At 46.0% G+C, this 26,827-nt stretch overlaps 1 protein-coding gene across 2 annotated transcripts in view; it reads left to right on the forward strand.

Moving 5' to 3' along the window:
* The first annotated feature begins 955 nt into the window (after window positions 1–955).
* Window positions 956–26,827, forward strand: part of PTPN11 (protein tyrosine phosphatase non-receptor type 11) — a 60,414-nt gene continuing 34,542 nt past the window's right edge. For both annotated transcript variants that reach the window (XM_037133465.2, XM_037133466.2), the window contains exons 1-6: window positions 956–1,172; window positions 16,442–16,564; window positions 21,254–21,448; window positions 23,137–23,329; window positions 24,399–24,515; window positions 25,414–25,527. In XM_037133465.2, coding sequence (XP_036989360.1) covers window positions 1,159–1,172; window positions 16,442–16,564; window positions 21,254–21,448; window positions 23,137–23,329; window positions 24,399–24,515; window positions 25,414–25,527 — 756 coding nt within the window. In that variant the 5' untranslated portion in view covers window positions 956–1,158. The remainder of the gene's footprint in view (window positions 1,173–16,441; window positions 16,565–21,253; window positions 21,449–23,136; window positions 23,330–24,398; window positions 24,516–25,413; window positions 25,528–26,827) is intronic.

A 26,827-nucleotide genomic window follows, 5' to 3' on the forward strand; every position in this document is an offset into this window, starting at 1 on the left:
TACTACCACCCTTTCCCTCAAGTCAAAGACTACTTTATTGCTCTTAACATACAAAAGACAGCCCTGGAGGGGTAACTCACTTGGTTAGAGCATTGACCTGATATGCCAAGTTTGTGGGTTTTCTGTGTCTCTTCATTTTTCTCTCTCCCTCTAAAATCTATAAACAAATTATTTGAAAAAATACAAGAGGCAACCTCATGCCTTAGGGTTTTTGCATTTGCCTCTTCCCTGTGCTTGAGATGCTAGTCACCTGACTTACTCCCTTTGGTTGTTACTGCATCTGAAATTTATTTACTCAAATGTCATCAACAGGGAAAGACTGAAGGGAGGATGAGAGTATTTCTAATTTTCTTGATTACCGTAGCTCCTTTCAGTGGAACACAGGGATTTTCTCTTTTTATTTCCCTATTGTATCCTCATAGTCTGAAACAGTGCCTAGGAGATAGAAAACACTCAATAGTATTTAATTATAATAATACATCTAACAATTACAAAGCACTTACTAAATAGGCCAGGCCTACTTCTAAACATTTTACATATTTAACCCTGGCAATAATTTTATGAAGAAAACAAAATGACGGAAATGAAGAAATGAGGGAAACGGAGGCTCCGAGAAATTAAGCAACTTGCCCAAGGTTATACAGCTCCTTAATTGGAGCAGCACTTTGTAAAATGAAATGAATGAAATTGGGTTTGACAGTCGACACAGGGATGGAGCAGAAGCGATCCATTCGTGGGAGCATATACAACACTAAGCGCGCCGTGCCCACCCTACAGCCAAGGTGTCAAGGAGGACGTAAGAGTGTCTTGGGAACTGTGAGGGGTGGCTCCACGGAGCCACAGAACTACCATGCCAGTAGACACTTGGTACCCGGACACTGGAAGCAGGAAGTGGCGGTGGGCGTCGCTCAGGGTGACGTCACGATAGCGCCGGGGGCGAAGGGCGGGGGAAGGAGGAGGAGCGAAGTGGGCATAGGGGGCGGCTGCACCCTCTCTTAGATCCCCAGGCCTGGAGGGGGGTCTGCACACAGCCGGCTGGCTCTGCCCCTGCCCAGTCCGGTCAGAGCGGGCCTCCCTCGGGCCATCCCGATGGTGACCGGGCCCAGCGGAGCCTGAGCAAGGAACGGGTCCCTCGCGGAGCCGGAGAGCGGGAGGAACATGACATCGCGGAGGTGAGGAGCCCAGAGGGGCCGGTACGGGCCTCTGCCAGGCCCCCACTGCGTTCGGTCAGCCCGGCCTAGGATGGGGTGTCCCAGCTGGGCTTCGGTCGCCCTGTCGGGTGTCGGGAGGTCAGGCTTCCTCCCCACCTCCTCGCTCTCCTGGGGCCGGGGCTCGGCCCCACCGCGCCCCCACCCCTCGGGTCCCCATTCATTTCCTGCCTCCCGGAGTTCCGGCTCCCGCAGCCCTGGGGATGCCAGTCTGGCTGGGGGCAGGTAGAGCCCCTGCGGGAACCGCGGACGCCAGGGGCCCGACTCGGCGCCGCATTCCTGACCCATTGCCTCATGAGAATTGCCTCATGGTGATTCCGAAATAACCCTGCTCCCTTGGGGAGGCTCCTGGGCTCAGGACGCCAGAGGGGAGAGGAGGGAGTTGCGCGGGATGGCGCCCGATGGTAGAGCTGCTCGAGGTCCCTACCTCTCTCGCGCATTTGGGGGCTTCACTCAGGATCCCTGACCTTTCTTTGCGTCTTTTCATTACCCCCTTCCTCCCCTCACGTGTCAGAAATGGAAAAAGTGACTGTATCTGCAGCTGTTAGAAGTATTTCCTTCCTTTGCGATCTTCGCTTTTGAGACGGGAGAGGAAGGGAGCTGAATCTCTAGTTATTTAGTCCTTCACCACAACCTTAAAAGTCAGGTAACATTGATCACCCCTCGTTTTACCGGTGTGGAAACTGAGGCTTAGAGGTAACATGCTAATAAATGACAGGATCTGAACCTAAGAGTCCGAAGCATTAATGAATTAATGAGATCCTTTGAAAGTTCAGGATAATACTCATATGTAATGTTAAGCTGTTGCTGTAAGCCAAATACATTTAATCTTCAGTAAGTCCAGTCCCCACGAGCTAGGTGCTATTGTCCCCTTTTTAAAGACGAGTATGCTGAGTTTCGGAAGTTAGTGGTGAAGCCAGAAACCCTACTGTTAATGACCATGTTGCTCTTACTGTTTTTATAACTATTGCTAATCATTCAAAAATAATTTTTTTAGATTGTATTTATTTATGTATTTATTTACTTTCTAGAGAGGGGAAGAGGAGAAAGAGAGGGAGAGAAACATCGATGTGAGAGATACATCCATTGGTTGCCTCTCGCGCGCCCCCAACCGGGGGCACCTGGCCAGCAACCCGGGCATGTGCCCTGACTAGGAATTAAACCTGTGACCTTTCAGGTCACAGGTGGGCCCTCAGTGTGGTGAGCCACACCAGCCAGGGCTATGGCTAATCATTTTTCAGGCTTAATCTTGTTGTTAAACAGTAGTGTGACCTATTGTTTTCAGATGGTGATCCTGCTATTTCTGTCGCCACTTTATATACTGTTCACATATACGCCTCATTCTTCAGTCTTGATTGTTCCGGTATGGTTGATGTCTTCGACCTTTGAAAAACTCTTTCAAGCTGTTGGGGTTATTTGAATGGGAGATTTTCCCACATATTAGGAAATGTCCACTCAGAATACACCCGCGCATTATTGGTCGGTGGGCCTGGAACAAAAACTGGAAGCTTAGGAAGTGGCTTGGTCAGGTCTGTTGACACAGGTCTGGGTAGTGTATAACTGCATCACAACAGAACAGGGTAGAGCCTCAAATATTGTAATTCTTTAGGAAGCTCTTAAGTAAAATAGTTGTCTGTTCTTTAATCTGTCAAATAGTCATTGAACCTTTTGTTCCTTATGTCTGCTCTTCCAGACAAGTAAGGATCTGCTTCTTTGGCAGACAAAAGGCTAGGGCCTGGGGGTGGGGTAGGGGCAGGGTGGTAATAGACACTGCATTGTCCAGCTTGTTAGTCTAGAAGCAAGAGAGTCTGGGTAGAGCCAAAGCAGCAGGTGATAGAGATGACGGCTGGAAATGGAGCGACTCCTGCTCTTTTCCAACCCTCCTTGACTCACCTGTTATAAAAAAGAAATGTCTGCCGCCTAAAAAGGCGGCTTATGAACATAACACATGCAGTTGGGAATTACTGTTTTTCAGATTATAGGTCTGTTTTATTATTTGTAACCAGCTTTATTGAGGTATAAATGACAGATGCAATAAATTGCATCTATTGAAGTATGTAATTTGGTTTAAGTTCTGACACATGTATACACTTGTGAAACCATCACCACAGTCCAGATAATCAACATGCCCATTGCTGCTTGAGATAGTTCCTCGTGCCCTTTATAATCCCTTCCTAGTCATGCAGCCACTGTTGTGCTTTGTGTCCCTGCACCTTAGTTTGCATTTCCTAGAATGTTAAATTAATGGAATTTTATACTGGGCTTTTAAAAAAGATTTTATTTATTTATTTTCAGAGAGAGGGGAAGGGAGAGAGAAAGACAGGGAGAGAAACATCAAAGTGTGGTTGCCTCTCATGGGCCCAACATAATTATGTTGCGATTTATCCATGTTATGGTATGTATCAAATATTTTATTACTTAAGTTTATTGCTTAATAATATTCCACTGTAGGGATGTACCACCAGTTGTTTATCTGTCTACCTGTTGGTGGACATTTGGGTGGTTTCCCAAGTTTGGCTGTCACACATAAAGCTGCTCGCATTCTTTACCCACAAGAGTTTGTATGGACATGTGCTTTCTTTTCTCTTCAATCAACACTTATCAGCGGTTTGGCTGGAGCGTAGAGTAGATGTACATTTAACTTTTCCAGAAATGGCCAAATCGTTTTTTCAAGGTGGTTGTACCATTTACATTCTCACCAGCAGTATGGATGAGTTACAGTTCTTCACGTACTCATCAGCCCTTGTTGGTATGATCAGTTTCTAAATTTTAGCTATTTTACTGGGTGTGTTATGGTATTTCATTGTAGTTTTTTTTTTAAGATTTTAGTCATTTATTTTTATTTATTTATTTTTAAAAAATATTTTATTTATTTATTTTTAGAGGGGAAGGGAAGGAGAGAGGGAGAGAAACATCAATGTATGGTTGCCTTTCATGCATCCGCTGCTGGGAACTGGCCTGCAGGGAACCGGCCTGCAACCCGGGTATGTGCCCTGACTGGGAATTGAACCGCGATTGTCTGGTTCGCAGGCCCGCGCTCAATCCACTGAGCTACACCAGCCAGGGCTATTCATTTATTTTTAGAGAGAGTGGAAGGGAGGGAGAAAGAGAGGAAGAGACACATCAATGCAAGAGAGAAACATTAATTGGCTGCCTCTTGTACGCGCCCCGACCCCAGACCCAGTCCACAACCCAGGCATGTGCCCTGACCGGGAATTAAACTGGTGACCTTTTGCTTTGTGGAACGATGCCCAACTAATTTTTAGTTTTAATTTGTATTTTCCTTGGTGATTAATCATGTGGATCATTTTTTCATGTGCTTATGTACTGTCTGTATATCTTCTTTGGTGACATGTTTAATTGATGAAATATTTTCCCTCTCTTTTGTTTGTTTTCTTAGTTTTGAGATTTGAGAGTTCTTTATTCTGGATACAAGTCCTTTATCAGAATTGCAAATATTTTCTCTCAGTCTGTGGCTTTTCATTTCTTCTTCTTCTTTTTTTAAATGTGTCTTTTGAAGAACAGAGGCATTTGACTTGGATGAAATCCCTTGTATGATTTTTTTTCATGGATAATACTTTTGCTGTCATTTCTAAGAAATCTTTGCTTAACCCAAGGTCTCAAATGTTTTCTACAAGTGTTATAGTTTGGGTTTCTGATCCACTTTGAGTTAATTTTTTTAAAGAAAGATTTTTATTTATTTTTAGAGAGGGGAGGGGAGGGAGAAAGAGGGAGAGAAACATCAATGTATGGTTGCCTGTCGTGTGCCCCCTACTGGAGACCTGGCCCACAACCCGGGCATGTGCCCTGACTGGGAATCGAACCAGTGACCCTTTGGTTCCCAGGCCAGTGCTCAATCTACTTAGCCACACAAGCCAGGGCTCATTTTTGTATATGGTATGAGGTGTGAATATGTGTTCTCTTTTTGGCAAATGGATGTCCAGTTCCAGCACCATTTATTGAAAAGATTGTCTTTGTTGAACTTGAACTTTGTCGAAAATTGGTTGGCCATTCATATGGGGGTCTATTTCTGCACTTAGTTCTGTTACATTGATCTGTTTGACTCTTTATGCTAACACCACATGATCTTGATTTTTGCAGGTTTTTAAAAAAATACTGTACTTTTTACAGATTTTATTTATTTATTTTTAGAGACATGGGAAGAGAGGGAGAGAAACATGGATGTATGAGAGATACATCGACTAGTTGCCTCTCACACACTCCCAATTGGGGACCTGGCCTGCAACCCAGGCATGTACCCTGACGGGAATCTAACCTGTGACTCTTTGGCTCGTAGGCCGGCATTCAGTCCACTGAGCCACACCAGCCAGGGCTTAATTATTACAGCTTTATAACAAGTCTTGATATCAGATAGTCAATCTTCCAACTTCATTCTTGCTTTTTAACCATAGTATTAATTTATTCAAGTAGTTACTCAACCAGGCAAGCTGAAGAAGATGGGCAAAGATTGCTATTCTTATGCCCAAAAGAGAGAGAGTGAGTAGACAAACCCATGAATAAATAATACAGTTCCAGGTAGTAAAGAATAACTGCTGGAGGGGGGAGATATACCAGAAATGGGGAGAACGTGGTTGGTTTTGATTAGGGGTTTCAGAAAAATCTCTTGCTGAAGAGATGATCAGATGAGCTGACTCCTGAATGACAGGTATCGTTCTGAATTTTGTTTTGCTTAATTATCAAAATCATGATTTTTGACGCCTGTGTTTAGGGTTTAGATTTTGTACACAGTCAGTAATTAAAATGTCAGTATATTCAGTGTCCCGATAACCCTCAACATCATAGGCACGGAAGGGAAGGCAGTGAGAAATTAAATGACATTTCCCCAGATAATTTAGTGGTGGCGGTGCCAAATTTAGATTTTGAGATTGCTTTCCTGCCCTACTCTGCCATGTCCAGCTGACAAAACTGGCTGTACTTTCCGTCTCCCTTCAGCACGTGGCACGCCCTTCACATTTGCTCTTGTTCCCCTGAAAGATAATGCACGACCACTTGAGCTGAGGGGTGCAGAGAACTGAGCTTGCTCTGAGACTCTTGGCTTTTGGTATTCCTGTCTCAGGTCAAGTACACTTTGTCCCCGGCTCTCCCTGGTGGCCATGTTTGTTGATCTCCCGTGGGAGTAAATAAACTGGCCTGGCTCTGTGTCTTCCCAGTGGAGGCTGGGATGTCTTTATTAACCTCACGTCCCGATGTCAGCTCAGGTGTTTGGCCAGAGCTGCTCAGTGCAGGGGCTGCGGTAAGATTACTTACCCTTCTTGCACGTGGTCAGTGTGGAGACTGTTAGTGAATTGGGCAAGATCCTGGGAAAGCAGAGCCAACTCCTATTTGTATTGACTTTACAGAACAATGGAGGACACTGTGTTTATTCCCCTTTCCCTTTGGGAAACTCAGACATCCCTTGCCATTCAGTGCTGACCTTCTATATTGATTGATTGATTAAGTTTAGAGAGAGCGAAAGAGAAGCAGGGCAGGGGGTAAGAAAGAGAAGTAGAACTGTTCTACTTATTTATGCATTCATTGGTTGATTCTTCTATACACCCTGACTGGGGACTGAACCTGCAACCTTGGCGTATCGGGATGACTTTCTAACTAACAGAGCGATGCTGGCCTTTCTAAGGAAAGGAGAGACAAATAAGGAAAGGAAAGGCTGACAGGAAAGAAAATGACCCATTTGAAAGGTGGTGTTGGAGGAGAGCCCTGGGCACGCTGGACAGCCAGAAAGACGAACGAGTGGCGGTCCTGGGGCCAGTTGAGACTGAAACAGCCCTGGAGGCAGAAATGACGAAGCCGAATCGGTCCTACTTCAGGCACATCGTGAGAGGCAAGGTTCTTTGGAAAAGCCAAAAATGCTGGGAAAACAGAAAGCAGCAGGGAAAGAGGAAGATCAGATACGCGATGGATTGTCACATCGCAGAAGCCGTAGGCGTGGGTCTCCAGGAGGGAAGCAGGGCTGCTGAAGGCAGGACCTTGTGGACGTCACTCATCCATAAGGCCACCAGGACTCCGGCCAGCTCAGTGGAATACACAACAGCAGACACTGATGTTCGGCATCTTCTGCATGGGTTGTTGACGGCAACCAAGGGTTTGAGACCCCCAGAAGGGGTTCAAGCACCCTAAAATGCAACCCAGTTCATTACTGAGTTGCGGAGGGTTGTGTGCCTTTAGCAAACTTTTATGTGCTATTGTGTCTGGTCTCTGGCAATATTGAAATGTGAAAGATACAATTCATGCTTTCAAAAACCATTGAACTTAGAGTGGGAGACAGACTTTGTATGCTAGTCTCAAATGTGTTTGATAAAGGTAGCAGCAAACTGAAATTGAAATTCATCAACATATAATATACGATTGAGAATACATACACTTGTATCTGATACATACTTGTATCTACATACACACTATATGTGTGTTTGTACACACATGCACGTATGCACACATGTGACATGCCTAAGACTTTATTTTTAGAGAGGGGGAGGGAGGGAGCAAGGGAGAAATGCAGACTGGTTGCCTCTTGCACGCCCCAACTGAGAACATGGCCTCTCTCGCACCCGCAACTGGGGACCTGGCCTGCAACCCAGGCATGTGCCCTAATGTGGGAATCAAACCGATGACCTTTTGGTTCCCAGGCCGTTGCTCAATCCACGGAGCCACGCTGGCCAGGGCACAATGTGTTTATTTTAAAGGTAATCGACTTTAGATACAAGTCTTGATCATCCCACTGACCCACTCGAGTGAAGTGTGGATCTATTCCTTCAAGAACTATTTTTAAAAAATTTTTAATTGTTCAAGTACAGTTTTCTGTCTTTTTCCTTCAAGCACTATTGATTGCGGGATTACTGTGCTAGACACTGGGTGTTCCAGGTTTTGGGAAGCAGCAAGTGTGAAAGTGCTGAGGTGGGGACTTCTCGGAGCGTTCGGAGAACAGAGGGAGCGCGTGCTGGAGCCGTGAGACTGGGGGCTGGACCACACGTGGAAGGTTAAGGTCCTCGTTATCCTGTGGACCACAGAGAGGAGTTGGGTTTGTATTTTAAGAGCAATGCAAAATCATAGAGGGATGTGCTCTGGGGAGTAGCACGAGCTGATTTATTTAAAGACATCCCTCCAGCCCTGGCTGGTGCAGCTCAGTGAACTGAGCACGGGCCTGTGAAGCAAAGGGTTTTATTCCCAATCAGGGCACATGCCTGGGTTGCAGGCCAGGTCCCCAGTAGGGGACACATGAGAGGCAACCACACATTGATGTTTTTCTCCCACTCTTTCTCCTTCCCTTCCCCTCCCTCTAAAAATAAATAAAATATTTTATAAAGACATCCCTCTGGCTGATGTGAAGGAAGGATTGCGGGAGGCAGGAGTGGACTCGGAGAGCAGACAAGCGAGGAGGGGCCTTGAACTAGGGTAGAAGCCGTTTGTGGAAAGATTTCTGGAGGCAGCCTCCTTCTATGACCTCGCCATCAGGGCAGGGATGCTGAGCAGTGCAGCTCCCTGAGAAGGTAGTGATTTACAAAGCCATAGCTGTCCACTGCCACTAAAAGCCGCCCTAGCAACTTTTTTTCCAGCCTCTGTTGCTTAGAATGCTGGTCCCTGTCGACCGCCCCTTCTTTATGACTTACCCTTTTCCTATAGAATATTAAATTTTAATTAGAAAAGAGGAGAATTCTTATAATCAGCAGAAAGTACCAGAGCCTAAACTTTCTCCCCAAGGCCAAAGGTAATGATTTTTCTGGAGCTGCGAGTAAGAAAGATACAGCCGATATCACTTTGTATTGAGGCAAGAAACTGAAATTAAGCTTTGGATCTGTGCTTCAAATGCCCTTCTAGGCATAGCAGCTTTGAGAATAAGTCCCTGAAATGATTGGCCTGCTTGACTGCTTGACATCACTAGGGGAAGGGGGTGCATAGATAAAATATTCAGCATCACTTCTTTTCTTTTTGTTTCATCAGCATTTTTTTTAAAGACTCACTTGCATAAATAAGTTCCTAGCCTCAGAGAGCTAAGCCTTTGCAGAACCTGCGTTCACTAATGAGGGAGTTTAATTTGTGGTGTGATTTCCTGGCAAATAGTTTGAGTTTATAAACTCTTGCCTGCACGAATTCCGTCTCTCGTTTCTTCAAGCCCACTCAGCACAAGGCTCATGTGCTTTAGGCATTTTGTTTAGGCATTGATTTGAGACTTTTTTCACAGGTGGTGGTGGTGGTGGTGGTGGTGGTGGTGGTAATGGTGGTGATGGTGGTGATGGTGGTGGTGGTGGTGGTAGTGACAGTGAAGCTGGTATGTGTGTTTTCCACTCTTTCTGTGAGCTGGGAGGGACCCACCTGGGCCATTATGACCTGAGAGCCTTACTAATAGCAGAGGACGCCCAGAGCGTGGCCGGTTAGAAGGAGCTGTCAGGGGCTGGCGGGTTTGCAAAGGTCTGGGACCTGCAAGGGGAGAGTGTTCTTCTCCCCTCCCCCCTCGCCATGTGACTTTTCCTCCCTGCCCTACCTTTTGGTCTTTTAGCCTCCCTGGTTTTTCTTCACTCTCCACAAGTTCATTCAACAGCCATTCACCAGTGCCCACCATATGCGTGGGGAGGACTAGAAATTCATGTTTCTTTTCACCCTGTCTGGACACACGGTGTTAATCGCCTTGTTGATAAACTCAAGCGGAGTCATGCTAATTTGCCTTTCCCTCTCCTTTCAGGTAGTAAAGGTGCATTTACATAGCTTTTTTTGGTAGACTAACCTCCATTGTTTGCATTCACATTAGCTGGGGGATGGGGCCGGGGCTTAGAGATGTGTTGCCTTAGTTCCCTATCTGATGCGTTTACAGTTCTGGAGGCCAGCCCTGCACTGTAGCACTAGTTCTGTTCATCCCATTGTTCTTCACCCTCATTACAGTCTCGGGGGTTGAATGAACTCTGACTGCTCCTTATCAAGTGACACACACACTGCAAAGCACAAAACTGTCAGTGATTGGACACAGATATTAAGCATACAGTTGAGAAAGGGTTTTTGATCATTACAAACGCTTTTGGGGGGAAAAATCTAAGGAAGAAGAGTTTATAGTATATGAAAGTTCAAGTAGATGGGTTATGGAATAGGACTTTTAACTTCTAATTCCACATGCTCTTTGAGATAATGTAGGGACAGCCCCTGAAGCCATGAAGTGACATTTATGAAAAGACAGCGCAACCTAAGTGCTACCTATGTCACAACGGCCTGTGTGAAAATGACACGATTATGCAGGAGGAGACTCTATCCTGCATATCTTCCCCCCAAATAACAGCGATAACAGTGGTAACTAATGTTATTAAGCCCTTACTTTGTCCAGCCTTTGTGTTAAGTGCTGGTGACTAAGTTTCCCCTGTAAACACTCCCCACCTCTGTTCACTCTTAATAACATGATAGGGATAATTATACGTTGTAAGTCAAATAATACAGTTTATTTAATAACGGGGTGCAGAGACCACCCCCTGCCTTATCTCCTGTGGCCAGCCTGCCTGACCGGTGTACGTGGTGACCGGGCCTCACCTTGAGCAGTTAACCATTTCCAGTACTCGGTGCGTTCTTCCCAGGTTGCCGGTGCCGAGGAGCGTGTTTCCCCCGGGTTGTAGGCTCCTACCTACAGTAATTTTAAGAAGAATTCCCAAAGAGAATGTCTAAGGCAGCCGTGCAAAAGCCAAAAACTTGTTCCAAAGCCTCCCCGTGCACTTGGAAACACCCGAGTTTGATATTTTAACTGAGAAGAGAGCCGGTGCCTGCCGACCCCTGGCTGCCGGCGCTGCCGACCCTGCAGCGTCATCCCATGCCCCCCCCCCCCCGGTCAGGTGGGGAGCTGGGTGGGTGGGGCGAGAGCTGCGATGGGGCTCACCCCCAGGCTGCCCTCTCCCTTCCCTTGGAGCCACAAATATTTATGAAGCAATCATGTGTTCGCTCCTGGGTTAGGGGCGGAGGTACGCGCCAGGGAGAGAAAGATAGCTTCTCTGCCCTCACGGAGCTGCCCGGCCAGCCTGTAGCCTGGCAGTTGTAGAAATGTGTGATTGGAACCCACGTTGGTATCGTCCAGGGGCAGCCGTGGTGCACGGAGAAGGTGGGACGAGGGGGCTGGGGTCTGAATGTGGAGAAAAGGAAGTGCTAAGGCCCCGTGCGGCACATTTGAGGACAGCAGAGAGGTCACCGGAACAGGTGAGTCAAGTAGGGGCCACGCCTTGCAGGTCCTGTTAACATCTGTGACTTCTGTTGTATTTTTTTCTGACAACAACTGAAATCTCCGGTGGCTAAGGCGAAATTGGACAGGCCGGTTCTGTGCTAATAAACATTGGATGAGTATTGACTAGTTCCGCCTGAGAGCGGTGCTCTGGGTTCGTCCAGTCTCTCTAAGCAGAGCCAGAAACCAGGAGCCATCAGGGAGAAGTCTGCTAGAAGCCGGCGTGCCCAGGCGGGTTTCAGTGGGGAGAGAGACCCCGCAGGCAGCACACACGCGGGGTCAGCCTGAGGCAGGTGTTTGCCACACACATAATAAAGCATCATTTTCTGGTTCTGTCAAAAGCTCCTGTAACTCTGTGTGAAAAGTAAAAATCCAGTAGAAAACGAGCAATGCTAAATGGGCCACTCACAGAAAAAGGAGGGGAAAAAGTGGGTAGGAAACATGAAAAAGTGCTTAGTCTCACATAGAAATGCAAACTAGAAGGGGACCATTTTCCGTGAAGCAACAGACAAAGATGAAACAGTTTGGTAATATGTGTAGTATTGGCAAAAGTGAGAGAAAACAGGGACTTTCACACTCAATTTGTGGAAGTTGAAACTGGTTGTCTTCTTTTAAGTGCAGTTTGGCAAATTTGTCAGTAAAAAAACAGTCGTGACAAAGCAATTTTATTTCTAAAAATTTAATTTATAAATATACTTGTAAAGTGTGTAAAGATGATTGTAAGGGACGTGTTCTGCTGTGCTGTTGATCAATAAGAAAAACTTGGAAATAATATCAACGTCCTAGAGTAAGGATTAAATTATGGATGATGTATTCATACAATGGAATATTATGTAACCGTGAAAAAGAGTGTATCGCTATAGAAAGATCTTCAGCCCTGATTAGTGTGGCTCAGTGGGTTGGGTGTCATCCCGCAAACCAAAAAGTCATCAGTTCAATTCCTGGTCAGGGCACATGCCTGGGTTGTGGGGTCAATATTTGGTCAGGGTGTGTACGGGAGGCAGCCAATCGATGTTTCTCTTTCACATCGATGTTTCTCTTTCTTTCCTCTCTCTCTAAAATCAATAAACATACAGAAATGGGAAGAAAGAACATCAGAATAATCCGATAAAAAGATCTTGGTGGAAGCCGTAAACATTGCACTTGAGGTTGCCATCACAGTGGGGAGGGCGAGGGGAAACCTGAGAATTCTTTGAGAACTGTTTTTTAAAAAGAAGGGAGAGACAACAGTGGCCACAGCAGGGGAGCAGACCTGGGTGGACGGCCAGTGATGGAAGCTGACGGGATGCTGAGCCGGCGCTATTTCGCTTAATGAAGACTAATAATGGACTAATAAAGGAGAGAGAGCCGCAGCACTTTACCTTACACAGAAGGGAGATAAAAGTAATTTTCCTTTTATTCACTTTATTAACCCAATAATTGTAGGTGTAAGGTTTTTTTTCTTTTAAATACTACAATATAACCATTCTAATTTTAAAATAAGAATCTTATTAGAATTAGGAACAGGGTATAGTTTTTGCTCCATAAAGCTGATTGCTACGTGACTTGGTACATAAATAATCATAGTGTTGATCTTCATTATGGATGGTCAATTATTTTTTCATAGAAAACAAACTCACAATTACTGTTATAGCCGATAGGTTTGGTATCAACTCCCTCATATTTTATAATTATGTATTGTGTTCTTTGTATTGTATCACCACAAGTTTGATTTTTTAATCCTCACTTGAGGACATATTCATTGATTTTAGAGAGAGTGAGAGAGAGAAACATTGATCAGTGTCTCCTATACCAACCCCAGCTGGGGATTGAACCCGTAACCTAGGTATGTGACCTGACCGGGAATCGAACCTGCAGCCTTTTGGTCTATGGGATGATGCTCCAGTCAATGGAGCCACCCTGCCAGGGCCCAGTTTATTCTTTTTTTAGAAACCACTTTAGTGAGATAGAATTCACAGACCATACAGCTCATTCATTTGACAGGTCAGTGGGTTTTAGTACATTCACATACTGGAATGAGCACTGCAATTGTGAGGTGGTTTTTTTTTCCACCATAAAAGAAACTCTGGACTTAATACCTCTCCCCCCAGACTCCCCCTCCCCAATCCAGGCACTAATCTACTTTCTGTCTCCGTGAACTTGCTCACTCTGGACATTTCACATCAGTGGGATCACATAACATGTGACCTCTTGTCTCTGGCTTCATTTGTGTAGTATGATTTTGAGGTTCATCCAAATTGTAGCCCTTTATCATTCCTTCATTCCTTTTTAAATGGCTAAGTTATGTTCTAGGGGTACGGATTCTCCCTGTATTCTTACGTTGAACCTAAAAACTGCCATTTCCACTTTGCAGATGAGGAATCTGAGGTGAGAGGGCCTCACAGTAAGTGGTAGAGTTCAGATGTGCCCCGGAGTCTGTGCAGCCCGAGCCCCAGTCCTGACGCCGTAGGGCTCTCGCGTCCTCACTGCACGATTAGGGCAGCTCTTCACCCCTGCACGTTCACCTCCGCCGTTGTAAAACACTGTAATCGGGCTGACATTTACTGAGCAGTCTCTTTGAAGTTCATTCGATTGTCAGGACGAGGAGGACTCTACCTTTCATTGTTGACTTACGTTCCTGGAAGCATTGAATTAGCCGGTCAAGGCCCAGGATAACCGGACTGCAGAAACTGTGCCTGTTACTGTACATCTTGATGACTTTTGGAACCTCTGAAGGAGTTCTTGCTGGAAACTAGAGAGGAATTTTTTTGTCTTCCGAACTGTTGGAGAGGCAGTTGGGGCCTTGATGCGTCATCGCTGCAACCGTGTGTGTGTCCTAACAACAGGGACACTCGCACGCGTGGTCCCAGGAGACTCATCAAAACCGGGACATCTAAATGGTCACAGTGCTCTCACCGGATTCCTAGCCCCCTTCCAAACTGTTTCTGTAGTGTCCTTTAGAGCAGAAGACAAAACAAGCAACAGCAAAACCCTCTCCTCCCTCTGTCTCCCTTCCCTCTGCTCCGCGATGCGGTCCAGAAGGAGCCACACCTCGTGTTTCAATGCTTGTGTGTCGTTACTGGCCTGGAATCTGGGCGGTTGTTTGACATCCCCCACCCCCACCCTTCTTCCACGGTTTTCACATTTTCAAAGAGCAGTGCCAGTGAGTAGAATGTCCCTCACTCAGGGTTTGTCTGATGTTCCTCACAGTTAGATCAGGTCACGTGTTTTGGGCAGGAATATGACAGAAATGACACTGTGTTCTCAGTGCGTGGTGTCGGGAAGCACTTGGTGTCATGACTGGCGATGGCAATTTTACCAGTTGATGAACACAGCATATATCAAATTCTCTATTATGAAGTTCATTAGTGCGTTTTACTTAGGAAGGAAGGGAGAGAAACATCAATTGGTTGCCCCTTGTACACTCCCGACTGGGGACCTGGCCCTCAACCTAGGCATGTGCCCTGACTGGGAATTGAACTGGCGACCCTTTGGATCACAGGCCAACGCTCAACCCAGTGAACTACACCTGCCAACCAGGGCCCTTTTACTTCTTAATTACCATGTAATCGATAAGCACTTTGCGGAGATTGCAGGTCATATTCCACAGTAACACCCACACTCTTGTGTACCCATCACCTCCACCTGTCTCCTTAACTTTCTCATCTTCCCAAACTGAAGCTCTGTCTCCATTAAACACTAACGCCCCTGTTCCCCTTGCCCCACCCCCTGGCAGCCGCCATGCCATCTTCTGTCTCAGTGCATTGACTACTCTGAGTACCTCGTATGAAGTAGAATCGTAGGGTGCTTGTCCTTTTGTGACTGGTGTATTTTACTTTGCATAATGCCTTCAGGTTCATCCATGTTACAGCACGTGACAGAATTTCCCTCCTTCTGGAGGCTGAATAAGATCCCATTGATGTAGAGTCACATTCTGTCCACTTGCTCACCTGTCAGTGGACGCTTAGGTTGCTTCTGCCTTTTAGCTGTCATGAATAACGCTGTAAATATGGGTGTGCAAATATATATTTAAGTCCCTGCTTTCAATTCTTGGGGGTACGTACCCAGAAGGGGAATCTCTGGGTCATGTGGTCATTCCATGATAAATTTTTGGATGAAACTTAATGAGTTTTTAAAAATTAATACCTGTGTGGACTCTTGGTTTCCTATTTTATTCAATGAGTCATAATCTACTAATGTCATGAATTATTTTGAGGCACAAACGGTCTCTGACTTGGTCGGTGGGAGAGCTTTCAAGCCTGCTCCTGCATCATTTTGACGCGTCCTCATCGGAGCCTCTTCTTACTGTGGCACGTAAGGCGTTGCAGGCTCACCTTACTTTTACTGCCCCAGCCCTGGAATCCCATTTCTCCAAGGAGCCCAGTTCCTCCTGTTGGAGAACGGTGTTTAGAAACCAGGACACGGGTGCTGGGTGTGCTGATTGCCACTGGGGTGTCACTGCTTTCAGGCTCTTTCAGAAGCGAGGGCTACCACAATATGCACATGTGTTGTGTGTATACACACACACAGACGTACCTCTGTATTTCTATATCTATATGTCTGTCTCCATATATATTACATTCTAGACTTTGCATTGATACTTCAGTTCCAGTCTAACAGCACAGGATTTATGCGGGCTTTCTCCCTTTGCATATTTGTCTCTCTCTTTCCAACAGTGAGAAACCTGGCTCCTGTGATCTTCACTGTGTGTACTTATTTATTAAGTAGTTTACTTACTTACTTACTTACTCATTTACTCCCACTCCGTGTGTTCAGTCTCCTGACCGCATGCACTATCATTTTGGGCTGGTCAACCAAGTGACTGGCTTCATACCCAGGCACCCAGCCCTGCCTACTGTGCTAGCAGGACCCCTGGCCCCCACCAGGGGGAGGAGTGACTGAGGAGAAGAGGGGGAAGGGCCAGGGAAGGTCTGATTTGCATTGTTATTAGCCACCCTACCCAGGCCGTTAGGTTCAGCAGTGACAGTGTGGCATGCGGTGTTGACAGAACCCTTTATCGTTCACTCCCCCTTTCTCTCTTTCTCTCCCTTTCAAGATGGTTTCATCCAAATATCACTGGCGTGGAGGCCGAAAACCTACTGTTGACAAGAGGAGTTGATGGCAGTTTTCTGGCAAGGCCCAGTAAAAGTAACCCTGGAGACTTCACGCTTTCCGTCAGGTGAGTGGCAAGAAAAAGACTCCCCAGAGTGTTTTCCAGGTAGGAAATGCGAAAACCACACTTGAAGCCTGTATGATTGTGTTAACCAGTGTCATCCCAATAAACTCGGTAAATGACAAAAACTGAAACAAACCACACCCAGACCCCTTGCTGCTCTTGCCGACGGTTGGGAGGCCTGCCTGCTGCCCTGTGATGAGCCCTGGCCCACGGGCCAGACCTGGGTCAGGCATGCGTGGGGCTCAGATGCAGCCTCCCGGGAGTGAGAAGCTGGGGAATTCAGCAGGAGGGGGTTGGAGGTGGGCATTTCTTGTCCCCCGAGACCGACCACGGAGGATGAGTTGGAGCCAACAATAACCAGCCCCTAAGCCACCCCCTGCCTGAGTTCACTCATCCTGAGCCTGGCTTCTTACATTGCACCTCCTTCCATTCATCTCTTAGTGGGAGAAATGCTAAAGAGTTTCTTCACATCATTTGTGGGGTTTTTTTTTTGAGAAATAAAACGTCACGGAGGAAGTTGTGGTCCCGTGTCTTCCCCTGCCCAGTCCCAGGCCCCCCCCCCCCCCGCCCCAGAGGAAACCTCGCTCAGAGGTTGGCTTGTGCCCTTCCCGACCATGCTTTTGTATTTGAACTGCGTCTGTGCTGTGTGTGAACAGTACCACGCCACTGTGTGTGTGCTTAGAATCTGCATCCATGGCTTCTTCATAATGTGTGCATTATTCTACAACTTCCTTGCAAAAGCTTTGAAGTTCTGGGCTGGTATCTGCAGGTGTAACTATTCATTGTAATGGCTCTATAATCTTTGAATGGTATGAACACATCACAGTTGATCCAGTCTCTTATTGCTGGGCATTGGGTTGTTTTTAGTTTGTTTAACATTTTAAAAAATATTTTATCTACTTACTTTTAGATAGAGGGGAAACGAGGGGGAGAGGGAGAGAAATATCAGTGTATGGTTGCCTCTCATGCATCCCCTGCCGGGAACTGGCCTGCAACCCAGGCATGTGCCCTGACTGGGAATCGAACCGAGATCCTTTGGTTCGCAGGCCTGTGCTCAATCCATTGAGCCACACCAGCCCGGGCTGTTTAAAAATTTTTTGAATGGCACCGCCAGCATCTTGTTACGTGTCTCTTTGAGTAGGTGTAGGAGAATTTTCCTAGAAATTGACTTTCTCTTAAATACTATTCTCCCTACTTAAGCTCATTCCAGGAGTTAAAACTGAAACGCTTCATGAATTTGCTTTTATTATTATTCTAAAATAAAGATGTGCTCTTGAGAATTCATTTAGGATTCCTTTGGGACTTGGGGAATCCCTTTTTGGCGTAGATTAGTTTCTTAAGGAACCTTGGGCATTGGCTTTTACTTCCCTATTAAGATACGATATGGAGTGAGTGGAAGCCTTCATAAGTCTTCTGGGCTTGTCCCAGCACAGACATCTGACCCAAAGTGACATTTGCTCTGTAAGAGTTTGGACAGAGATTATGTAGTGGTGATGAGGATGACGATGATGACGATGGTGACATCAAACATCACTGAGGACTTGACGTCTTCCAGGCTGTTGCGCTAAGCACACTCCACTCATCATTTTATGTAATTTCCCCAGCAACCTATGAGTAAGTACCACTGTTACCTTTGTCTTGCAGGTGAGTAAGCTGAGGCCCAGAGGTGAAGCTGGTGAGCTAGTCTCCCAGCTAGGAAGCGGCAGACCCTAGACTACGGAATTACTGGGGGCTTTCCCCCCCCACTTTCTATTGTGAGAAATTTCAGACCTGTAGAAAAGTTCATAGGTGAACAGCAAACAACCACCTGCCCTCGACCTGTTAACATTTGCTCTTTCTCTAGAGTGTGTGTTTGTGTGCATTACATACATTTCCCCCACCCCCGAAACTTTTTGAAAGTAAGTTTGTGCATATTAGGCCATTGATTTTTACCTCTAAATACTTGAGCGTGCATTTCCGAGGAATGCATTATTGTATATGAGAAATTTAAATGTTGATTCAGTGATATTATCTTGTATACAATCCATACTTAAATTTCCCTTATTATTTTAATAAAGGTTCCGAAGCCATCCCACCACTTCCCATCAGGAAGCACATAATATGTTTGCTCTGTCTGTTGGTGTTTATTCCCCCCAACGGGGGCGGGGGTCATTATCTCTGGGCCCTTAGAGTAGACAGAGCTGGGAAATAAATATTTACATGTTTAAAACCAAGTGTTCATACTGGTAGTTCCAGTTCGGCCCAGCTCCCTCCCCTTTTCCCATTCCATATCTGTGCTTCTCTTCCGGAGGGAGGACCCAGGTCCACCACAGCATCGGTGCCTGACCTCGTTTGCCCACCCTGCGGTACAGAAACAGATTCAGAATGGCCGTGCCACTGCCACTGCTAATTTCAAACCCATTAAGTGAAGTTCGTGACTCCTTGGGAGTCTTTTGGCCTTAGAACATGTCCCATGGAGGGTGGACAATCAGCACTGTGTTCTGAGGTACAGGAGTTCATTTTCTGTGTAGTCACAAACTTCCAAGTAGCGCTTCCCAAGCCGCCCTCCACTGGCAGTGCGTGGAAGTGCCTGTTTTCCTACCGCATCACCAGATGTCTGTGCTCCAGTTTCTCTTTTTCGCCAGCACTACGGGTGCGGAACGCTGTCTCGGAATTTCAGTTTTCATTTCTCTTACGATTGAAGCTGAACGTCTTTTCATAAGTTTAAAGGCCACTTGAGTATCTTTTTTGTGAACTGCCTTGGAGCCGGTCCTTTGAACAACCCTGCAGCACTACGAGATCTCACTTTTATGTTTCTTTAGACTTTGGTGTGTGTTACAGAGACCATAGCACACGTGCGTGTGTGCCGCAGCGTCTGTGTGCACGCTCGCACGTCCACGTCCATCACTCCATTTTTCTACAGGCAGCCTAACCTTTCTGTTATGCACCCCTGCTGAAAAATCGGGGCTGATGCTGCCTTGTGTTCGGTTAGTCACAAAAGACCCTCTTTTTTTAATTTTGAGGGGGGGGAAAACAACAGAAATGTAAAAAAAGTATGTACAATCACCCATGTCGCAATTATTACGTCATTTTTTCCTTCAAAATATGAAGTAAAGCCAAATTTCCTTCACTCGCCACCCTTCATCCTGTCGTTCCCACAGGCAGCTCATGCCATGAGTTTCAGTCTAGTTTGTAGGAAAGTACATTTGTAATATAACACGTAAATAGTATTTGTGGTAGAACTGTAAAGTCCGTGTGTGTCTGTATCATGAGCAGTAGTTAGTACGCAGTGTGTGTTCATAAATCTGCGTGGTGGAGCGTGCGTGGCATGTCATCTGCACTGTGCTGCTTTGAGGCGGCATCGTGCCTCTGAGACCCCCTCGTGTGGCTGTACGTGGGGCCGGTCCTTGCGGGAATGTCTTGGGTTATGGCGTCAGCTAAAGGCTGGGGATGGAAAGCTCCGGTGTTAAAGTGAAGTCAGGTGTCGCTGGAGGAGGGTGACCGGAAATGCCTTTTTCACCCATTAGAAAAAGTAGTCACCAAAAAGTAGAAGTAGATATTTTTAGTAAGATGGTGGGACAAATTTTCTTATTTTTCTTGGTTCCCATTTTCCTTCTATGGGGGAATTGTGTTTTTTTATTTTCCAGAGAGCTTCATCAATAACGCTACCGGGTCAGACTAAAAATAAATGGGAGTCCGCCTAGGCGATGATGGGTGTGCTCGAGATGTACAGAAAACTGCTTTGCAGTTCAGAAAACCATAGCTGCCTCTGCAAACTAAAATGCCGAGTGAGAGCAGCTTCTGGCCGGTGTGATGTCAGCTCATTGAGATAATGTATCAGCCACCTCATGCTTCGGGAACTGTCCATCTTATGTGTCTTTACAATGATTTTTAAGATACAATTACAGAGACTGTCTTAAGCATAGAGGGAGATGAATGTTGACAAACGTGTTTATTCATGTAACCGGCACCCCCTTCAAAATAGAGCGGTTTTCTATCACCCTGGAAAAAGTCCCTTTGCGCCCCCTTCCTCATCTCCCTCTCACAGAGGTTCCCACTCTTCTCATTTCTATCCCCACAGGCTAGTTTTGCTTATTTTATAATTTCATATAAGTGAAGTCATACAGTATGTATTCTTCTGCGTCTGGCTTCTTTCTCTTGTAATATTGGTGTTGTCTGTGTTGTTGCATGTATATTGTTTTTTGTGCTTATTGCTTTGCAGCATTCTAGGCTATGAGTAACTACTTATTTATCCATTCTGGCGATAAATATTTGAGTTGTCAGTTTGTTTCTATCATAAATAATTCTGCAATGAATCTTCTCAGACAAGCCATTGGGTATCCATACAGTTTCATTTCTTTTGGGCAAGATACTCAGGAGTGGATTTCCTGGATTACATGGAAGATGTATGTGTTCATTTTAATTATGTGTGTCTTGATTAATGCTGAGGAAAATGGTTCCCACTTAAAATACACAATTGGATCGTTCAGTTCAGACTTTTAAAGTGGAAGTTATACAGGGGAAAGGAACTGATAAGCGGGGCCCTGTGTGTTGGAATGTTGGACTGGGTGGATTACCTCACTCACTACTATTCTGACAGGGAGGCATCAACTCTTGCAGGCCTTGGGGTGGAATCTGATAAGGAACACGAAGTCCATTTTTACTGGTGTAACGCTGTATCTGTCCCCTCCCCTTTCTGATGGACTATTTTAGAAGGAATGGGGCCGTCACCCACATCAAGATCCAGAACACTGGGGACTACTACGACCTGTACGGAGGAGAGAAGTTCGCCACCCTCGCTGAACTGGTCCAGTACTACATGGAGCACCACGGGCAGCTCAAGGAGAAGAACGGAGATGTTATTGAGCTCAAATATCCTCTGAACTGTGCAGATCCTACCTCTGAAAGGTCAGTGACATTTTAGTAACAGCAGAGTCTCCTGGGCCACAGGAGCGACACGAACGTGTTTTGGGGGGTTGGCTCGTACGTGTTTCTTAAGCCGCAATCTGTTTTCCAGAAGTGAAAAAAATCCTTTTAAGTGCAGTTGATATTCAATATTATATGAGTTTCAGGTGCGCAGCGTAGTGGCTAGACATTTATGTAACTCACGGAGCGATCCCCTTGGTAAGTCTTCATCCACCTGGCTCCGTATATTGTTATTACAATGTTATCGACTGTATCCCCTAAACTGCACTTTACGTCCCTGGGACTGTTTTGTAGCGGCCATTTTGTACGTCTGAATCCCTTGGCCTTTTCCACCCCAAGCTGCAATCTTCGAAGTTTTATTAAAGTGAAAATAATAGGATCAGATTATCCTCAGAGTGCCCTCTTCTTGCAAAAGCTTCAGCCAATGTTACTTTCACTCATTCTAGGAGTCTCAGACTATTCCTGCATATTCTTAGTACGTGCGGTCATTTTAAGATTGGCGCACTTCGGCTAATGATCTTAGCCGCGTGAGGAAGACAATGAAATGGCGCCACCGACGTCGCAGCAGTCACTGGTCATGGCTCCCAACCCAGTTATTCAGCAGTGCCACCAACAGATGTCAGTTTAAGCTCAGAAGTGGAGAAGCTGAGGGTCCCATTTTTCAGCAGCTCTTCTCTGTTACACCCAGAAGAGTGTGAGAATGACCTTCCTTAGCAGGAGCCGCCTTTTTGCTCCCCCTCCCCCACCCCACCGCCATGTTGGAGCCAAGCCGATTCTCTGCCGTTTATTTCTGAATTATACTGTTTAGTTGGGGGTGGATGAAAAACAACCCAAAAAGTATATTCTTTTAGTGATGAGCCATTAGCACCATCTGCCATGATAATTCTTGTTTTCTCACCACGATCGTGAGGGAAAAAGCTACTTTATTAACACGACTATGTTAAGATTTTCCTAAAGTATCGCAGAGTCTTTGTCCTCAGGCGACCTTTGTCGGGACTTTGGCATGCTGGTCACAAATGCAGATTGCTGGGCCCCGTTCAGTAGTGTATTGGTGTGTCTGCTTGTGAGCAATGGGAATTCACATTTTTAGCAAAATCCGTCACCTCTGCCCCGAGTCTTACCTGCATTACAGTTTGAAATGATAATCCAGCATACAGGCCAAAGATGTTGATAGCAGACTTGGAGGCTGTTGGAAATATGGAAAAATTTGAAACATTTGAAGTAATTTATGGTGAAGACCTTTTTCTGCATGCTGTTCGCGTGCCAGAGCAAACTTCCAAATCATTCTCTGTCTTTACCATAACTTTCTATTGTTATTTCTTTAAATGGCTGTGATTAATAGTTGGTCCTTTCAATGTTGGGCATGGAGAGCTAACAAATTATATTTTCAGAAGGTGAGAGGCGTAAAAGGAAATAGGAAAGATGGAGGACATTTGCCTCCAAACGACCAGGCGATCATTCAGGAAGTTTAATGGTCATTCTTGACATCTTTGTCATTCTCCCTGCCTGCCCGGGCTGCAAGTTCTGGCTGACCACGCTCTCCCCTGATCTCTCGAGGAATGTATTTTTTTTAATTGTTTTTAGGAGAGCTGATGGGACAGGATAGTTTTGCAATGAGCGTTGTGATTCCCACGACAGAACCCAGTTTATTTTCTTTTTTAAAAATGCAGATGGTTCCATGGACACCTGTCTGGGAAGGAAGCGGAGAAGCTGCTGACGGAGAAGGGAAAGCATGGCAGCTTTCTGGTCCGGGAGAGCCAGAGCCACCCCGGGGACTTCGTTCTCTCCGTCCGGACTGGGGACGACAAGGGGGAGAGCAGTGACGGCAAGTCCAAGGTGACCCACGTCATGATCCGCTGTCAGGTAAGGTCGCGCTTGAACTTGGCTCTGGCAAAAGATCCAGGTGCTGTTTCTTTCTTTCTGTCTTTCTCTCTCTCATCAATAAAGAAAAATGCTGCAGTTTGCTGTCCTTACCAAAATTCAGTCATTGTTCTTGAATAAATGCTCCTTGGATGGTTTCAAGTTCTTGTTTCATTTTCAGAGTTCTGAACGGTTGATGGCAATTTCTGCCCTTGTCCTCGCTGCTCTTACAGAAGAGTGGGTTTTCAGAGGTCTCTACTTTGTCATTCCGAAAGTTTTATTTTTATTTTTAAAACAGATTTTTTTTTTTTTTTTAGACACGGGAAGGGAGGGAGAAAGAGAGAGGAACATCAATGTGTGGTTGCCTCATACGCCCCCTGCTGGGGACCTGGCCTGCAATTCAGGCCAAGGGATCCTTTGCTTTGCAGTCTGGTGCTCAATCCACTGAGCTGTACCAGCCAGGGCCAACAGTTTTATTTTTAAACAAAAGATTGTGTCCAAAGATCTCCATATATATTATTTCTAGGGTTTTGTATTTTCCGAGTTTAACTGTTCTCCTGTTGTTTCCCTGACATAGCCTATTCCGATCTTGTTAGAAGAATCTCCTGGTCTCTCTTTATTACTTTCATCAGGAGATGAAAGGAAAGCCATGTACAGGGGGCCTCAGCGGCCTTGGAGTTGGTTGTGTTTCAGCAAGAAACAGTTACTTGCCTTCCGTTCATTAGCCTCATGTATTGTTGCTTAGCCTACAGTGTGAGTAGGGAGTAAAGAACTCTGGTTTTCATTTCTTTAAACTATTTAGTTACCTAATGAAGGAGAGACGTTCTCGTGTCCTGGTGGGTGTTGGATATTTATTCATTGCTCTTCACACCTCGAGATGATCTCGCAGGCCGGCCACTGCATTTTCATCATCCTCGTCGAGTCCTGTCCTTGGCGCTGCCGCAGCTGCCCCATCCTTCCGTTACCGGGGGTGGGAGGCCAGCCATTGTCTCTACGCTTCTGTTGGGAAAACAGTAACTTCACATCGAGGTTACATCTTAACGGTAACAAGCGTAGTTTCTCTCGTTGAAAGGAACTGAAGTACGACGTCGGCGGGGGAGAGCGGTTCGACTCGCTGACGGACCTCGTGGAGCATTACAAGAAGAACCCCATGGTGGAGACGCTGGGCACGGTTCTGCAGCTCAAGCAGGTGAGCACGTCCGAAATCTAAAGCCCGGCTCCTTTTAAAGTTGGAAAAACCTAATACGGGACATTCCAGGTGCACAGGAGCAGAACAGTATCACAAACCTCACGTGCCCACCGCCCAGCTTCGGCGTTTATTAAACATTTTTTAAAAAAGATTTTACTTATTTATTTTTAGAGAGAGGGGAGGAGAGGGAGAAAGAGAGAGAGAGAGAAATACCAATGTGTGGTTGCCCCTCAAGTGCCCCCCGACCCTGAGGTTCTGGCCTACAACCCAGGCATGTGCCCTAACCAGGAATCGAACTGGCGACCCTTTGGTTCACAGGCTGGTACTCAATCCACTGAGCCACAGCAGCTAGGGCACCGGCTTCAGTTTTGATCACCGCATCAAACCTGACTTCAGTCGTTATTACTCCACTCGCTGCCCCCCTTCTGTGGCGTGTGGGAGTGGATTCCAGATATCATGTTGTTTCCATGACTTAAAGGCCTCCACCCATATGACTTAAAGGCCTTCCAAGTTTTTAAAGCAAGTTTGCATCAAGCGTTCACTGTTACACTTACTCATTTTGGACTTCTTGCTATTTCAGAGTTCACTCCTATCACTTAGTGGAAAATCACTTATCCCTCTAATATTGCAGTCTATAAAGAAAACAAGAAAAGAAAAGAGGATCGAGTTCATACCAGCAGAGTAAAGTGTGTGTGGGGATTGGAGAAAGATTTATTTTCTGACGGAACAGAAAAGAAAGTGAAACTGCAAAGGAAAACGTTTACTGGGAACCACTGTGTGCTGTGCACTTCCTGTCCTTGCCTCGTGCACACCAGACTAGGTGGTTTTGTTTTTTTCCTTGCTAACACTTTCTGTGTGATGCTTTCTTTATTTCACCCCAACGGCCGACCCTCATTAGCCCCTCAACACGACTCGCATCAACGCTGCTGAGATAGAGAGCCGGGTCCGAGAGCTGAGCAAATTAGCTGAGACCACAGACAAAGTCAAACAGGGCTTTTGGGAAGAATTCGAGGTAAGTTATTTAAAAAACACTATTTTCTAACATGAGGTATTAAGTCTTATTTTCAGTACCTGAGAAGTTCATCTTGTATTTGCTGTTGGATCTGAAAGACTTGAACCCGTGTCCTAATCAGCCGTTGATTAACACGGGACAAGTGGTCAAGGGGGCTTCTTTGAATTGGAAGGGCATCGTGCTGTGGGGGATGGAGTCAGTGGCTCCTGTGACATCGATGGGCCAATAGCTCCATCCGACTCTTAGTTTGCCAGCAGAAACCCAGACAGACAAAAGGATCTACTTCTTTTGAAAGGTTTCCAGCATTGGCTGGGGTCTTCGGGAAGAATCTGTAGCCTTATTGCAGTAGGTGAAAGGAATACCTGGCGTCGTTGGCTTCATTTGGGTGCTGACTTTGATAGCGTTGGCAAGTTAAGTGAACTCATTTCTGGCCCGAAACCACCTCGGGCCAGAGAACGCTCTGCAGGGGGGACGTGCCCGTCAGCTGTCACGTACCAGTTCCCGTTGTTACTTCGTCCTCCCTCCTTCCATCCGTTTGGCAGAAAACTCCCACAGAAACAGAGATGGTGCCGTGTTTACCTTTGCAGTTGTCCCTACCACGTGTCACAGCGCCTGGCACACAGCAGACGCCCCGTAAAGGGTCCCCCATTCCATACTTTTGTAGGACTTTAGAATTTACAAATATTTGTGGAATGAATGAATGAATGGCTGAAGAAAGCCATTTTAGCCGCAGTGTGTCACACCAACTTGCTGAGATATTATTTCTGTGTTGCAGACCAGGAGCCTGAGGCTTGGGGAGGTTAAGGTAACTGTCTTTCCACAAATATTGATCAAATCGTGGCAGTGAGGGTGGGTAGAGAACAGAACACTCATAGTCCTTACTCAGCATTGCTGAACAGAGACTTGCACTCAGGTTTCTTTTTTCTTTTTTTAAAAAGATTTTATTTAATTATTTTTAGAGAGGGGAAGGAAGGGAGGGAGAACCAGAGGGAGAGAAACATGAGTGTGTGGCTGCCCCTCGTGCGCCCTCTGCTGGGGACCCGGCCCATAACCCGGGTATGCGCCCTGACTGGGAATCTAACTGGCAACTGTTTGCTTCACAGTCCAGCGCTCAATCCACTGAGACACACCAGCCAGAGCTCGGGTTTATATTTTCATACAGGCGCTGGGTTAGTCACAGAGGACACTGTGGCAAACAAGGGGGACCGGGTATCTATCTTTGAGGGGCTTCCAGTTGAGAGAGGGAAGACTGTGACAGAAGGCATCACTGAAAAAGTGGTGATAAACGTAGAATTTTAAA

Source organism: Artibeus jamaicensis, unplaced genomic scaffold, assembly GCF_021234435.1.
Source record: "Artibeus jamaicensis isolate MK-2021 breed Jamaican fruit bat unplaced genomic scaffold, CSHL_Jam_final contig_525, whole genome shotgun sequence".
NCBI lineage: Eukaryota > Metazoa > Chordata > Mammalia > Chiroptera > Phyllostomidae > Artibeus > Artibeus jamaicensis.